The following is a 14750-nucleotide window of genomic DNA, read 5'->3' as shown; positions in this document are numbered from 1 at the left end:
AGATTGATCGAGGCGTCTCGTTGAGATTTTAGAGAGCGTGATGTGGCCGACGGTTCGTTTAGACGATAATCTATTAAGTGTTAGAATCGATATGAAACATAATAAGAATTCCATAATAAGAACTGCTGACCTACGAAACATCGTTTGGAAATACTTTACATTTTGAGTTGTAAAAGTACAAAATATCTACAGCGTTCTGGATATTATTAATAATGAGCGGAAAGTAATGATTTTAAACAAATTGTGATTAAAGGCTGGACAGATTAAAAAACAAACTAGCAGTTAAAAGCTTCAAATCTCAACACAGTTTATTCGATTTGTTTTTTATTTTACATACATTTGTCAGATGTTTATTACTCAGCAACTAACTGGCAGCTGTTGTGATTAATAAGCAACATTTTCTGTTTACACGAGTTTGATTTCATGCTTCCTTTTTTTTCAGTTTTCTAATTGTGGTTAATTTAATATTTTGGGAGTTTTGGAAATATTTTTACATTTTCCCCCCCAAAAAATGTAAACACTTTTCAAAATAAGAGAGAGAGCTGAATGAACATGAGAATCTAACACGCTCACAGGGAGTGTTTACACGCTGATATTAATTGGAATAAACTTCACCGGCCAGATGTGTTGAGCTTAAAATGAATGAACTCGAATATAGACGTACAAAAAAAAAAAGACAACAAAACATACAGGATCTATATAACGGTGTAATTGTTGATATAAATACACAAGAGTTGCGGTTTTGTTGGCAGTGTAGTGTGAAAAGCGGAATGAATACTGTATAGTATGTTTTTCTGTGCTAATGACAGATGTACAGCCTTGCTGAGACTTCCTAAAGTGTAAACAAACTTCTTCTCTTTTTTTTTTGTCTGCTCCCTCCCGCCCGCCAGGTGAGCGTGAACGCGGTGCGGGAGCTGGACAGGAAGCTCTTCGAGTCCTACATCGAGAGACGGGCCGACCCGATCGCCGGCTCCCTGGAGCCCGGCATCTACGCCGGCTATTTCGACTGGCGGGACTGCCAGACGCCCACGGGTACGACCGCCGGGACGCTTCACATAAACATCCTGGGGTTTTTATATCTCGAAGACAATGAGGTCAAGGTGGTGGTGGTGGTGGTGGTGGTGGGGGTGGGGGGAATCACCTGCAGTGACCACCACCCGACACTCGGTAAACACCGTCGTCCCGTGAGAAGTTTCCATCCTTGATCTTCGTGCCTTCGGGGCTTCTTCATGTGAAGAAGCCTTTGATGTCTTACTGTAAACAAGGCTGATGTCACCGGTCTCTCCCTCCAGCTCACCTGGCCTTTGGAGCCCAGCCGTGGGCGAGCACAGCGTCTTCAGTCTCTCTCTCTCTCTCTCTGTGTGTTTGTGTGTTGGTGTGTTTGTGTGTACACGAGTTTGATTTTTTCTGCTCACCCCAAAACCAGGTGAAACCTAAACAAGAAACGTGTGGTTTTACCTTTCGCACAGGATGTGAAGTGATACATCGCAGCCCAATTTTGTTTGGATGGGCAGCAGCTCACCGAGAGATCCGCCGTCGAGCTGGAGTTTTGTGTGCTGCTCTAGTTTAGCTGCTGCACAGTCTCTCTCTCTGTGTGTGTGTGTGTGTGTGTGTGTGTGTGTGTGTGTGTGTGTGTGTTCGGGGCTGTAATGTGAAAGAGGAACATTTTGGACACCAAACCGCAGTTCCAGGATCTGATACTTTCACTTGTTGCGCTGGTTGTGTGCGACTCGTGTCGCTGTGTGGGGCGCTGCGAGGATTCAAAAAATCCGGTTTCACTACTTTCTTTCTGTTGCTGCCTTTCAGCTGTTTCGCTGTCACAGTTTACTAAATGTTATATTGGAGAGTCGCAGGCCGCATTTGAACTCGCGGCCTCCGTTAAAATACGTAGCTCCCCTTCAAGGTTCCATCCGCCGGAATTCATGAAGAAAAATCCGCTTGTTTAGTTATCGATCAATCAAAGTTTATTTGTAGAGGACTTTTCTTATTGTGCTGCAGTTCAAAGTGCCTCACAGATGATCGACAGGCCGATAATAAGACGGACAGTTGTAGACCAGAACATTTGAATACATTCAAGAACAGGAAGAAATATTTAGTTATATCTTAAACAAAAAAAATCCAGATAGAATTTTGCTAGTTTGGAGCAGGAAGTGACCATATTTGGAGGAGCTGGGGGGACGAGCCAGCGGTGGATCTGATTCGATCTAATTGGGAACTCTACTATACTACGTCCCGCCCCACCGATAGATGTAACCTGACTGCACCACAGTCCTGTCAATCAAACAGACACGACCTCCAGAAAACTAATAAGAAGGAGTGACTTTAGCTAACAACACCGAGATAACTGATGGACACATTTTATTCACTTTGGATTTGATGAGAGAAGTTGAATGGGAGTCTATGGAGCCGGAGGCTTTTTGGAGCCGACCTCTAGTGGCACTCGCTGGTATTGCAGCGGAAGCTACGAATACTTTTATCAACACGACGTTTTGAAATGTTGTTTCCGTCTCCACCTGAATCTCTCTGTTCACTTCTTCTCCTGCAGGTGTGAGGAACTACCTGAAGGAAGCTCTGGTCAGCGTCATCACAGTTCACGCTGAGGTACGCCACAGAAAAACTCATCATTCACGTCGACCCTCGGACATTACCAGGGTCTGTGGGGTTTTTTTGTTTTGTTTTTTTTCACCACCTCCTCCTCCTCCTCCTCGCCCTCCGTCAGGTCTTCACGGTCTCCAAGGATCTGGTTCCTCGGGTTTTGTCGAAAATCGTGGAGTCGGTCGCGGACGAGATGTGTCGTCTCATGCAGTGTGTGTCTTCCTTCAGCAAAAACGGAGCCCTGCAGGTAGCTGCTGACACACACACACACACACACACACACACACACACACACACACAGAGAGACACACACACACACACAGAGACACACACACACACAGAGAGACACACACACACACACACACACACACACACACAGAGAGACACACACACACACACACAGAGAGACACACACACACACACACACACACACACACACACACACACACACACACACAGAGAGAGAGCTGTTTGCCACTCATAGTAAGACCCTGACTCATAAGTTGACCCCCTTTTACATTCGATGGGGGGATTCACAAGCCGTTTTTCTGAAAATGGCATGCTTCACTTCGAGCTGATGTCAGTTGGCAAAGATCACTTGATTTCATCTGTTGACCTCCCCCTCCTCCTCCCTCCCTCCTCCCCTCCCCCCTTCTCTACCCTGCATCACGCTCAGGCTCGACTGGAGCTGTGCGCTCTGCTCGACACCATAGCCGCGTACCTAAACGCCGATAGCAAGTGAGTAAAACGTGCGCACACACACACACACACTCTCTCTCTCTCTCTCTCTCTCTCTCTCTCTCTCTCTCTCTCTCTCTCTCTCTCACACACACACACACACACACACGGTGGTCACACAGCAGCAGAGACGGGAACTCCCACATACGTGGCCCGAGTGATTTATAGTTGTGAATGTCATGTCGGACATAAATCTTCACAGTCGCACATCCCTCACTACAATCCCTATTTATGTTAGTGGAAAGGAAGTGAAAGTAATCTGCTTCTGTTGTGTGGGTGAGGGTTGAGGGGGAGTCGAGGGAAGGGGGGAGGGCGGCATGTTCATGTGGGTAGGATACACACACGATATTTTCTGGCTTTTTAAGCAGTCTTAATATATATCTTTTTTTTTTAATGTGTTTTAAATGAACGTCCCACATTTTTTTTTCATTTTTTTATTTTTTAAAGCGCCAGCTTCAAACTGGCTCTGGAAGCTCTGCCTCAGCTGCACAGCGGAGCCGACAAGAAGTGAGTCTGACTCTCTTGATTCAAGGGAATCGTTAAGGAGAAGACGATAAAACTTCACAGGATTCGTGTCTTTTTTCCTTTTCAGGTTACTGGAAGAGCTGCTGAACAAGTTTAAGAGCAGCATGCAGCTGCAGCTCACCTGCTTCCAGCCCTCCTCCGTCCAGCCCGTCAAGAGATAATCTCTCGCTCCTCTTCTCTTATCTACGTGCAATCAGCTAAATGAACTACATCCTTTCAGTCATCACTTTATTGCTTAGTCATCACTTTTTCACTCTCTCTCTCTCTCTCCAAATGTTACTTTCATTTTCTGCTTTTACTGGATCGAACACACACACACACACACACACACACACACACACACACACACACACACACACACACACACACACACACATCTAATCTAATCTTGGAAGACACTAAATGAGTAGATTTCATTGTTAGTGTGCAGGACGGTCCCACCGGCGCTGGTTATGCTAATCGTGTTTAAGAGTCAGACCGGGTAGAAAAGTTCTGCATCGAGCGGCGGGACGGAGTCCGATTTACTCAAACCACTCGGAAGATTAAAAACAAACAAAAAAGTAGATATTGGTGCTTTGTAACGTGCCCCATAGAAAAATAAAGGAACTTCCTGTGGAGGAGTTTGTTTTCTTTGCAGTCTTGCGATGTCAGTAACCGCATCGGCGTGAGTCCTCGTAGTCGTAAACTCGGTCCGCTGCGTGTCTTTTAATGCCTTGAGTCATTTTTGTGGTCAACGTTTCTTCTAATTCTCAGCACAAATACTAAGTTCTGCAAAAAAAAAAAAAAAAAAGGTTTATCTCTGTGGTCAAGACTCGAAAAAAAAAAATCAACCAACGGTGTAACCTCGCACGAGCACAGACAGGAAACTTCAACGGACTATATGCATCCTCTCTGAGCGACACGCTGACGGGGCTTTTTGGAGGAGAAGATTGTGTCCGGGGTTTACTTCGCCCGCATGAAATGAGGAAACTTATGACTGGTGAAGGAGGTTTTATAATTGGTAAGACGGTTGTGGTTTGAGGGTGTGTGAAGGGTGTGTGTGTGTGAAGGTGTGTGTGTCGGGTGAAGGAGACGTTAACTGCAGCGAAAACCTGAAGAGTTCGATCCCGGAGGAAGACGGCGACAATAGAAAGTGCGACGACGGTCGTGGGCGTCGGGACGTGCCGAGCGAGAGCGGCGTCGGTTGTGGTCGGCCTCCTCCTCCTCCCCGACGCTCCAGATGAAGAGACGGGGAGGGGTTAATCGAGGACAACGTCGGACGTGCCGTTGACCCGATACGCTTCTGCTTCTGAATGTACAAAACCACACCTGTACGTTCAGCCTGCATTCGTACACCTCAGCTCTTTTTTTTATTTTTTTTTAATGATTCTGACTCGGTTTCCCATCGACGATGTAAAAGGGGGGAAAAAAAGCCACACAAGACTTGTTTTGATTCTTCTGCGTTCTAAACTTAGCTCTCTGTCCTCCCACGGATTCATTCACAAAAATAAAAGTTCAAAGCCCAGAAGCTCATCCGCTCTGTTTTACTGTAACAGAGCTGAGAAGTGGGGATTTTTTTTAATTTTTTTTTTATATTCAGCTCACTCTGTTCCATTCAGGACCCGTTGAGAAAAATAAAAATGACGTCTTTGGTGAAATCATGACGCATCAGAGAAGGTGCTCGTTGCTCACCTTGATTCTCCAGAAAAGAGCGTCTCACCTGTTTTGGAGACAGATGTTGTGCAAACTGTTACAGTTACCAAGATTAGTAAGACGCGCACACAAATTACTCACTGGAAATCGGCGACATTTAAACAAAAGGTGTCTTCTATTTATATAATTCTTTATTATCAAGTTAAGATCTTAAAATAATGCTTGTTGATGTAGCTGATATCACGACCTTTAAAAAGGGGACCTGTTTTTGATTTATTTTTGTCACGTATAATGTGGACATGTTTATTTTAAACCAAATTTTTACATAACGAAGGTGCACGTACGTGAACTGATTCCTTTGAGGAAATTTCAGACGCTTGGTTTTTGCGACTCGGTGACATCACCAAATACAGGCAGCGCAAATATAACGTCTAACTAACGAGAGGATGCGAAAGGTTTCCGTTTCCGATCACGTGACGACGAATTTGTTAGTTCGTAAGTTTGCGGTTTCTTTTTAATTTTTAAAAAAAAAAATATTTTTTTTGTTCCTTCCACTTCTGCGTGAAAGGAGGCAGAGTCACAACAGGTGGTGCTGCTCCTTATAGGCTTCTTTGGAAGTTGACCAATCAGAAGAAAGGGCTTTAACGGGGGGGAGGAGGGGGGTATATACATATAGAGATACTACATAGAGATAATATTGGTTGTTGGTTTTGGTGGTTTTATTGGGTTTGTTGTCAGTAAGATGGATTTAAAATATCACCAGTTGCTCTGTTTTGTCAAGTTTAGTGTTATTTCGAATACTTGTCAAATAATTAATTGTTTTTTCTGTCATTTATGGAACTTGAATATCTTTCATCAGTAATTTTTCTTTGTGTGCTTCCAGATTATTTGGCAGCGTCCAGTTTCAACTGAAAACTTCCCCCACCTGCTGAGGAAGAAATGATCTGCTTTTCAAAGTAAATCTCTCAGAAAATAGTTTGTTTTTTCAAAAACCGTCTGATGACATCTCCTTTTGATCATCTTCCGAATTATTTCGCGGCAGTGACAAATGTTTTTGTGGGCGCTTGTGTGATTATTTTCCATGGAAGTGGAAACAGCCTCTAATCGGCGAGCAGAAACCAGGAAGGCTTTTTTTTTTTCTGTCGTCTTCGTCGCAGCGCGGAAAACGCGGCCGACCTCTTCCTCTCTCTCTCTCACGCCCCTCCTGATGTCATCACATTGTTTGTGATCACTGAACGTTTGATTAACCAGCTTCATCCTGCACCTCAACCACACTTCCTGTGCAGACACATGCATAGTACCGATGCTACCCGTCGAGAGCTCGCTCAGCCATGAACACACTGTGGCGTCGCACACTTTTATTTCTTTTATTTTTAACAGAAATAAACTTTCAAGACGAGAAATCTTAAAACAATTCACTTCCAACTCTTTCTCAAATCGGATGGTTGACATTTCTTTTTTTTTTTTTTTCTTTCTTTTTTTTTTTAATACATCGTGTAAATGAACTATTTGATACAAAATTGAGTTGGAAAAAAGCTTATCTAAACATCAGCTCTCAGAAATTTCTCAAAAGCAGCCAGGCAATAGACTTCATTCATAATTTATGGGCAGTGATAGTGTCTCCTAGCAACACGAAAGTTATTTACAAGATAATAAAAAAAAAAAATTAAAATCTATTTAAAGGAATGTTTTGACATTTAAACAAAAATTCTGCTCCTTCACTTTCTTGCATATCAGTTAGATAAGAGAAGTAGAACCACGCACACGTGCTCGGACGGGAGGTTTAAAACTGGAGCTAGTTAGCTTAGCTTAGCACAAAGACTGGAAATGGGGGGGTGGAGCAGCTAGATAGCTAGCCTAGCTCAATTATATGCACCTAATATATCTTGTTAGGTTCCTAATGGAAGTGTAAAAGTGCCAACTCGCCGTTTTAACAGCGGAGCGAAACACTTCTTGTTTGGACTCTGTGCAGTTGCCAAGCAACCAGACTCCAGGAAGTCACCAGTCGCGGCCGAGAGATGTGAATAGTTTTCAACTGACTGAACAAGATTTAACAGAGTGGTATCGATCTTCGAGCTCTCCGCGAAAAAAAAAAAAAAAAGGTGAATAAGTGCGCTCCCTGAAATGTGAAACTATTTCATGAAAGGCACCCAAAAAAACATTCTGTTCACAGTTTTCTACGATACAATCACCTCGGCTGTCAGTTTTATTTTGCGTAGCGGGCTAAGTAAAGAAAATATTCACCATTCCCTGAAATTACAGTGAGGAAACAAAAAATAACACGACCACTCTCACACACACACACACACACACACACACACACACACACAAATACACACAAAAAACCCTGCCGGGAAAACTGACTGATTTAAAAGTCCATGATTTGTTTTTGTTTTTTATGTAACGCTGTCCAGGTTTTGTCCTCAAGTTTTTTTTTTTCAACAGTCCCTTGAATCCGCACACGGTGTCACTCCTGCAGGCCGCTGCTGTGGTGATGCGTGACGGCCCGCTGGTACTCCTCGGAGGCGTTTAAGTGCTCCGAGACCGCCGGGTGCTCGTAGCTGCGGTAGAAGTGTCCGCCGGCCTGCTGGGCGTAGTACAGGAGCTGCCGGGCAAACAGGGGCTCCACCTGCAACACAGGGAGGCCGCAGAAGTCAAGCAGATGCCCTCAGATCTTCAATCGGGCAACATTTCACTCTCAAAACTCGTCAGTTAAAAAAAAAAAAAAAAAAAAGATTATGACTGTAAAAAGTCGAAATATTCCTTTTAACAACATTTAAGTTCCAAACTTAAAACTTGGCAAACTGTAAGTTGGGGTTGAAAAGCTCCAGAAGAAGTCAGTGGGGTTTTTCCAAAGTCAGCAATAAACTTTTATGCTCAGTTTAGAGCATCTCTAGTCGCCGGTTAAATTTAAAAATGCAGCTTTTTTTTCAGCCCTTCATTCACACTAAAAATCAATCTTTGTTTTTTTCACCTCTGATTTCGTCTAGAAATGACCTCCGTCGAATAAAATCTTTAATTTCCAACTTGTTTTTTCAAGTAGCTTCTTCAAAAAGAAACCTCACGAGATAACCTCCTGAATTAATCAGCTCTGCTACACAGCAGCATTAAATAAATGTTTATACTAAAACATGATGGTGGCTGAACTTCAGGGACTTCTTTAGAAACTAAAATTTTACTTGTGAAACACTGGAAGCATCACGACTTACCAAGAAGTTCATACAGACTTTCAAAAAAATTTTTTTTTACTTTCAAATCCTATTTTTCGCTGTTCAAACTAGAAAAGTTTCCACACTTGGCTTTCAACCTTTGAAAAGTTTAGTTTTGATTTTATGAACCATGTAAAATATTTGGTTTTGTGGAATTCCAGAAGAGGTCTGAAGGGGGGGGGGGATTTCATCGGTAGAGTCACCTGGACAGTGAGGGTCCGTCTCTGTCTCTGCGGGTCCAGACATTCGTCCCCGAAACTCAGCAGGACCTGGAAGCGAGGCAGCGGCCGGCCGTGGAGCCCGTAACTCTGGATCTCTGGTTGTCGGAGGGGAAGGGGGAGGAGGAAACAGACGAGGTCGCATTATTAATACTAGCTTTGATATCAAAAATACATCAGAAGAAGATATTCGAGGTGAATTTATGCCTGTGACGACGTGACCTTTTAGGGTGAATCAAATGGAAAGTCCTGGTTATACCATGTATGCAAATCCAATGAGCTGTCATTCTGTCACAGCTGAAGGCTGCTGAGCACGTGGGCGGGGATGAGGTGGCCGAGTGGAAGTCGTGTGACTTATCTTATCGTGAAACACTGCCTTGAGAAGTCCACAGCTGTTCTGTGATCTACTTTTTAAGTTATGTTATTAGATGTCATAAAGTGACTTCCATTAAATGAGCTGTCGGTGACTGAAATATGTTGAACCGGGTTTGGAGATGCGTTTCTGGGCAGATGGTTCCTGATCTCAATCCAAAAAATGTTGACAATTTTATTCATCTTTTATTAAGTTTTAGTTGAGTTGCTCGTTTTTGTAAAAAAAATAATAAAAATCTGTTATTTTGAGTTAACCTGACGTTCGTTATAATGAACCAATCAGAGAAGTCGACCCTGGAAACAGTTTGGAAAAAGGCGGGCACTTTAAAAAATATTAAATTAATTCAGCCAGCCTCGCTTCAGTGGCGGAAAACAAATGTTTCTCCGACCAAAGTAAAGGTGAGAGATTAAAGTCCGTCATAATTAAATCACATCGCCTGACTGTCGTCTGTTTATCAAACCAAAACACCAAACATACTATTTGAACTTTGACTCGCCGGTTAATAACGTATGTATTTAGGATGTGGACCTTTTAATGGAGATCTTTCCACGTTTTTAATCAGTGTGTAGACTAAATGTCGGTCATTGGTTGAAACTCTTCTGTCCCGAGTGTCCCGTGGCGTCCGTCTCACCTGTGAGGTAGTCCTGCGTGTGCAGCAGTTTGCAGGTGACCTCCCTCTCCAGCTTGTTGGGCTTATCTCCGAAGGGCGAGAGGCCTCCCTGCCAGTACACCCGGCTCTGACACAGCCTGCGGGCGTAGAGGCCGTCGGCGCCCATCCACAGCAGCACCCCCCGCTCCAGGGCGGACGGGGGACTCGGGGGACACTCGTCCGCCCTCCTCTGGGCCGAGAGGCCGTCCACGGGCAGCGGCACCACCTCGTGGCCTCCCGGCAGCAGGTAGTGCTTGTCCTGGGAGCACGGCGTGACTTGGCAGCCCTCGGGACTGGAGGTGGTCACCTCCCTCACCAGAGTGTCCCGCAGGTACACGGACACGTGGAGACGGAAGTCTGGACGGAGGACGAGGGAGACGCAGGTATGAGGTCACTAAGCACTTTTTGATGCTTTATCTTTGGAAACATTTCACAGTTTGCTTCGTCGTTCTTTGTGAATTTATCTGCGCTGTCACAGCTGTCGTTTCTGACGCTGATTTATGTCCCTGTCATAAAAACAGATTTGAGCTTTTACAATTCAGCGATTAATACCAATGACAGTTGACAAAAGTTCTCTTAATTCATCTTGTATTAACCTTTAGAGGTTTAAGCTTCTTAAAGTTTCAAGTTTCTGCTTCAAGCCTCCTGAAAATGTATTTTACGGCGATATCGTGAAGTTGTTTCTGTTTTAGGTTGAAACATTCGACATCAAATTTACAACCAAAAGCTGGAACCAGTTGCAGGCGTTAATTCTACAGATGCACTCGTTCTCTGGACGCTAACTTAAACCAGGTGGACAGCGAACTGAGGAACACCGAAGTGGCTGTAAACCGTGTTTGTCTTTTAGTTCTGGAAGCTTTTGAGGAAACAGGATCTGTGAAACAAGATCTGAGTCAGACTTTCAACTTTGACATCGTCCCGGTCTCTATTTTGAATCGTTAGAAAGCATTTTTCTGAAACACACCTGAAGTTAAACCCGCCAAAAAATGACGACCTTTGCTAGCACCTCCGTCAGGCTAATTACATTTCCTTCGTGCCACATCCCTGTTATGCCTCCTTACCTGGATTTAAAACTACGCTTATTTATATCTGGTCACTACAAGGTAAGTAAATATAAAAGAAAAAGACCATAGATACACAGCAACTGACAACTTTAACATGCAGCCACCTCGGAGCACGACTAACTTTTATTCACATCGTGTTTCTGTCTTCTGTCTGAACTTCAGCTGACTCCTGAGAAAAAAAAAAGGTATCTGGTTGTTTTTAGCGGCTGCAGTTCCTCTTGGTTAACTTGGTCTGCGTGCTGCTTCTGTCCGAGCAGCTGCAGATACAGTAAAGCAAAAAAAACGCCAGCGATACGAGGTGACGCTGAACTGTAAAGGAAATGGAAGAAACCGATCTGTTTGATCATCAGATCAATCGGTATACTTTTTTAAGTTTTGCAAAGCATTGCACGTGTGCATTGATGTTCCAGTTTCAACATCAGAGCAGCGGTGTAAGCGTTCTCTGCAGGTGTGCACTGATCAGGATTAGGCAGCAAATTTTAAAGTAACTCTTACCTTTATGTTGCATATTAACGGTCTTAATTATGGATTTATGTTAAAAAAACAACAACCGGTCATTTTAAAGACCTGACATTACTTTAAAACCATATCTAAAGCTCACTTTCAGCTCCATAACCCCTCCTCCCCGTCCCTCCAGAGATTTTTACAGCAGGCAACGAAAACAAAAAAGAAAAGTGAAATGAAAGTGTTTGGTGTACCTGAGAGCGCCTCCGCTGATCTGATGCCGGCGTCCAGTGTGAACGGCGAGGGCTGACTGTCTGCAGGACCGTACGAGTAGATGGAGGCTCTGAGCTGGTATCCTACACACACACACACACACGCGCACGCACACACACACACAGAGAGAGGAGCAGACAGGAGCTCAACACGTGCACAGAACAAAGTTATACGTGTAATACTGAAGCGGCTAAGGATGCTGCCGCTTCCGGGACTAGTGAGGAGCGTACCGTTCTCCATGGCCGGGCCCTGCCAGGGCAGGCTGCGGGGGGGGCAGGGGCACTGGGTGAAGGGCATCTCGGGCAGAGAGGCCTGATCCTGGCAGTAGTCTCTCCAGCCGCATTCTGGACTCGGCACGTACTGCTGCATCTGCGGACGCAAACAATTAGATCGACAAACAGCGGTTAACGTGAGGTATAGCAGCCTTTACGTGTGTGAAATAGGACTTTTATTAGTAATATAAAAAGGCCCCGTCTTAAAACCAGGATTTTTTTTTTGCCAACTGTTGTTCTTTTTTAAACATCGTCATGGCAGTTGTTGTTTTTTAAATGCAGCAAGCGTCAAAGAATATTTAAAGTGATGTAGTTACACATTTTAAAATCCACCTATAAAATGTCTTTTTGATGGAGAAAATATGGGATGCTAGTTATAAATTCCTGTCCGTGGCCCTGAAACAAATGTACATTGTGGCTAGAAAGTTCAAAATGAAAATAACTAACTTAAAAAACACCTATTTGTTACACAGTAAATGCTGAATGTCGTGTATGTTTTTAATATCAGGTGCTGGCATATTGTTTTCTTTAAAAGATAAAACAAGACTCTTCACTGCAGCGCTTCCAGTCCGCATCAGTCACACTTCAACATGCAGCCTTCAATTTGCATCTAGTGTTTGTGAGTTCATCCATGCATGCACTAATACCACAATCTATGTTGCACCCATTCAGCCTCCCTCCCTCCCCCTCCTCCTTCTGTCTGTCTTAAGCCCCGCCCCTCTTATTTCCATGTGCGTAAAAACTGACCTGAGTCGGCACAGTGCTGTAGGAGGGATGCATCTGATAGCTGACAGGACTCAGAGGACTGTCCTCCTGTCTGGCTCCTAGTTCCAAGACAAAAAGTTTAGAAAAGTTAACTTTTTGAGCAATCTTGAAGCAGAGAAACGTCTGGTGACATCATGCAGCGTGACCTATGACAGCAGTGAGGAGACAGTGACCTTTATTCATCATGCAAAGCTACACTCAGAGAATTTCCAGTATGTGTGACACAAAAATGTTCCCAAGACTATTAACACTTAAATAGATCTACACTTTTTTTTTTTTTTTTTTTTTTTTTTTTTAAATCCATCCAGATTGGGAAACTTTACAATCTGTCATCTTTACGCATGTGCCAAACGTCACAACCAAAACTTTTAGGGGGGGAGACTGACTTTTCTTGGCGCCCTCGGGGATGATGCGGTAAACTTTGTACGGGTCTGAGATGTCCAGCTGGCTTCTCTCCACTATTTCCTCAAAGTCGTTGCTCTTGTTGAGGGCGCAGCGGAGGCGCGTCTTCCAGGTCGGCGGGTCCGGCTTGTCGATGCCCTCCCGGAACTTTCCCTTAAACAGCGCCCAGGCCTGCAGACAAGGGTCGCGGGTAAAACTTTAGAAAGCTTCCAGTTGGGTCTGAGAGGATCACGTAGTCTTCCCCACCAACGTTAACCGCGCGGCTACAAGTCACTTTTCAGGGTAGAAGTCGTGCTCTGAACGCGTGAAGGATGCTCTGATTACGCGCAATTCACAGGAAGTTAATCAGCTTTAAAGTATGTTTTTTGTTTTGTTTTTTTTACCATGGAACAAGTGGAACTTAATATTTGCTGGTTCCGGCTTTTCAATTAGTTAGATTTTATTTTTTTTTTTTAAACTGTCATTTTGGGAAGAAAAAACACGTTAAAGAGGCGCTTTGGGCTCCTGGAACGTGTTTCCTGAGTTTCCAACTGTTTTCTTATTGATTTTATAGTCCAGACCAAATGATCAATGACGAAATATTCTGCAGATTAACTAAAACTTCATTAGTTCAGTACATGAAAACAAAGCGAAACTACGTACTTAATGGCTTAAAAACATTAAATGAGACGTAGCACGATTCAAATTTTTCTGAATTTAAAAACCTAACTGGGTTAATATTCTCACATATGCTACCCTGAAGTTATAAATACTACATGAAGATCATTTGAAATCCACACTTTTGTAAGACTTTGCGCACTACTTTTATTGTGAAAGTCACGTTGTTGTTTTTTTTGTCTTGTGGCACCGAAGGATGCGAATCTCTTACCTTGAAAAGCGCGGCATCCTCATCCCGGTTGTAGTCCTGTTTCCCGGCGTGTTTCCACGGTATCCTGAAGATGCTCTTCTCGTCGTTCTCCCACACCAGACCGGGATACTTCCCGCAGTCCACCTGCTCGATCAGCCACTGACGCAGCTTTCCGTTCCCGCTGCTCCCGGAGCCTCCGTAATCCACCTCGGAGTTCATTTTCTGACCAAAAAGAGACCAAGATATGATGTACGTCTTTTTGAAAGTATCAAGTTAAAAAACTCACTAAGCCGCTGACCTCCCACGCGCTCTAACTCCGGTTTAAATATGCGCGGATCCGACCGAGTTTTCTTACCTGTGAAACTTCGTCAAGTTTTTGAAATCAGTCAGTGTCAGAAAGCCCTCATCACCCCGTCGGGCGCGCTTAAATCCTCCCAGCCTATCGCGAGCGGCGGGAGGGCGGAGACTCGGAGCCGAGGGATGCTGAGGACGCACCTGCCGCTGCCGCCGCGTCCGCTGCCGCCGCGTCCGCTGCCGCCGCGTCCGCTGCCGCCGCGTCCGCGTCCGCTGCTGCTGCGGCGGCTGCTGCGTCTCTCCGGCGAAGCTTATCAGCGCGCGCACAGCACGGTCGATCTCCAGTAAAGAGACCGGGGAAACCCTGCCGGCGTCAGTCAGAAGTATCACACACACCCGCACACGTGGAAAGTCGGAGCACGGGGACGAAAACAATTCTTTGAAACGATA

At 44.4% G+C, this 14750-nt stretch overlaps 2 protein-coding genes across 3 annotated transcripts in view; one reads left to right on the top strand and one right to left on the bottom strand.

The window, feature by feature from the left end:
• The window catches only part of exoc2 (exocyst complex component 2), a 39123-nt gene extending 34897 nt beyond the window's left edge, over positions 1 to 4226 (top strand). Inside the window, exons 23-28 of the mRNA XM_069152964.1 lie at positions 891 to 1032; positions 2546 to 2601; positions 2720 to 2842; positions 3272 to 3333; positions 3781 to 3840; positions 3926 to 4226. Of these exons, the coding sequence (XP_069009065.1) occupies positions 891 to 1032; positions 2546 to 2601; positions 2720 to 2842; positions 3272 to 3333; positions 3781 to 3840; positions 3926 to 4019 (537 nt within the window). The 3' untranslated portion in view covers positions 4020 to 4226. The remainder of the gene's footprint in view (positions 1 to 890; positions 1033 to 2545; positions 2602 to 2719; positions 2843 to 3271; positions 3334 to 3780; positions 3841 to 3925) is intronic.
• A 2503-nt stretch (positions 4227 to 6729) lies between these two features.
• LOC138200367 (interferon regulatory factor 4-like) lies at positions 6730 to 14504 on the bottom strand. 2 transcript variants are annotated; one of them, XM_069152961.1, is made up of 9 exons: positions 14362 to 14504; positions 14028 to 14228; positions 13144 to 13330; positions 12740 to 12816; positions 11951 to 12089; positions 11702 to 11803; positions 9922 to 10296; positions 8903 to 9015; positions 6730 to 8119 (listed from the first exon to the last, which is right to left on the bottom strand). In XM_069152961.1, the coding sequence occupies exons 2-9, from the start codon at positions 14223 to 14225 to the stop codon at positions 7958 to 7960; spliced, it is 1353 nt and encodes a 450-aa protein (XP_069009062.1). In that variant the 5' UTR covers positions 14226 to 14228; positions 14362 to 14504; the 3' UTR covers positions 6730 to 7957. The 2 variants fall into 2 exon arrangements, with proteins under 2 accessions (XP_069009062.1, XP_069009063.1); XM_069152962.1 differs by having other exon boundaries at positions 14028 to 14504.
• Between the last annotated feature and the right edge of the window lie 246 nt (positions 14505 to 14750).

This window comes from Embiotoca jacksoni, unplaced genomic scaffold (genome assembly GCF_022577435.1).
Source record: "Embiotoca jacksoni isolate LCO1_2020_lvr unplaced genomic scaffold, fEmbJac1.0.p SCAF_19, whole genome shotgun sequence".
Lineage (NCBI taxonomy): Eukaryota > Metazoa > Chordata > Actinopteri > Embiotocidae > Embiotoca > Embiotoca jacksoni.
Note: the sequence above shows the minus strand (reverse complement) of the source record. Positions and strands in the feature narration are given on the sequence as shown.

Bases quoted from the DNA above. Each gene is read 5' to 3' on its own strand.
- LOC138200367 (XM_069152962.1), bottom strand. From the start codon at position 14,225: ATGAACTCCGAGGTGGATTACGGAGGCTCCGGGAGCAGCGGGAACGGA. The intron at 11,804-11,950 runs GTACGCTCCTCA...GTGTGTGTGTAG, and splicing joins GGGCCCGGCCATGGAGAACG to GATACCAGCTCAGAGCCTCC. The intron at 8,120-8,902 runs GTGACTCTACCG...CCTGTGTTGCAG, and splicing joins GACGGACCCTCACTGTCCAG to GTGGAGCCCCTGTTTGCCCG.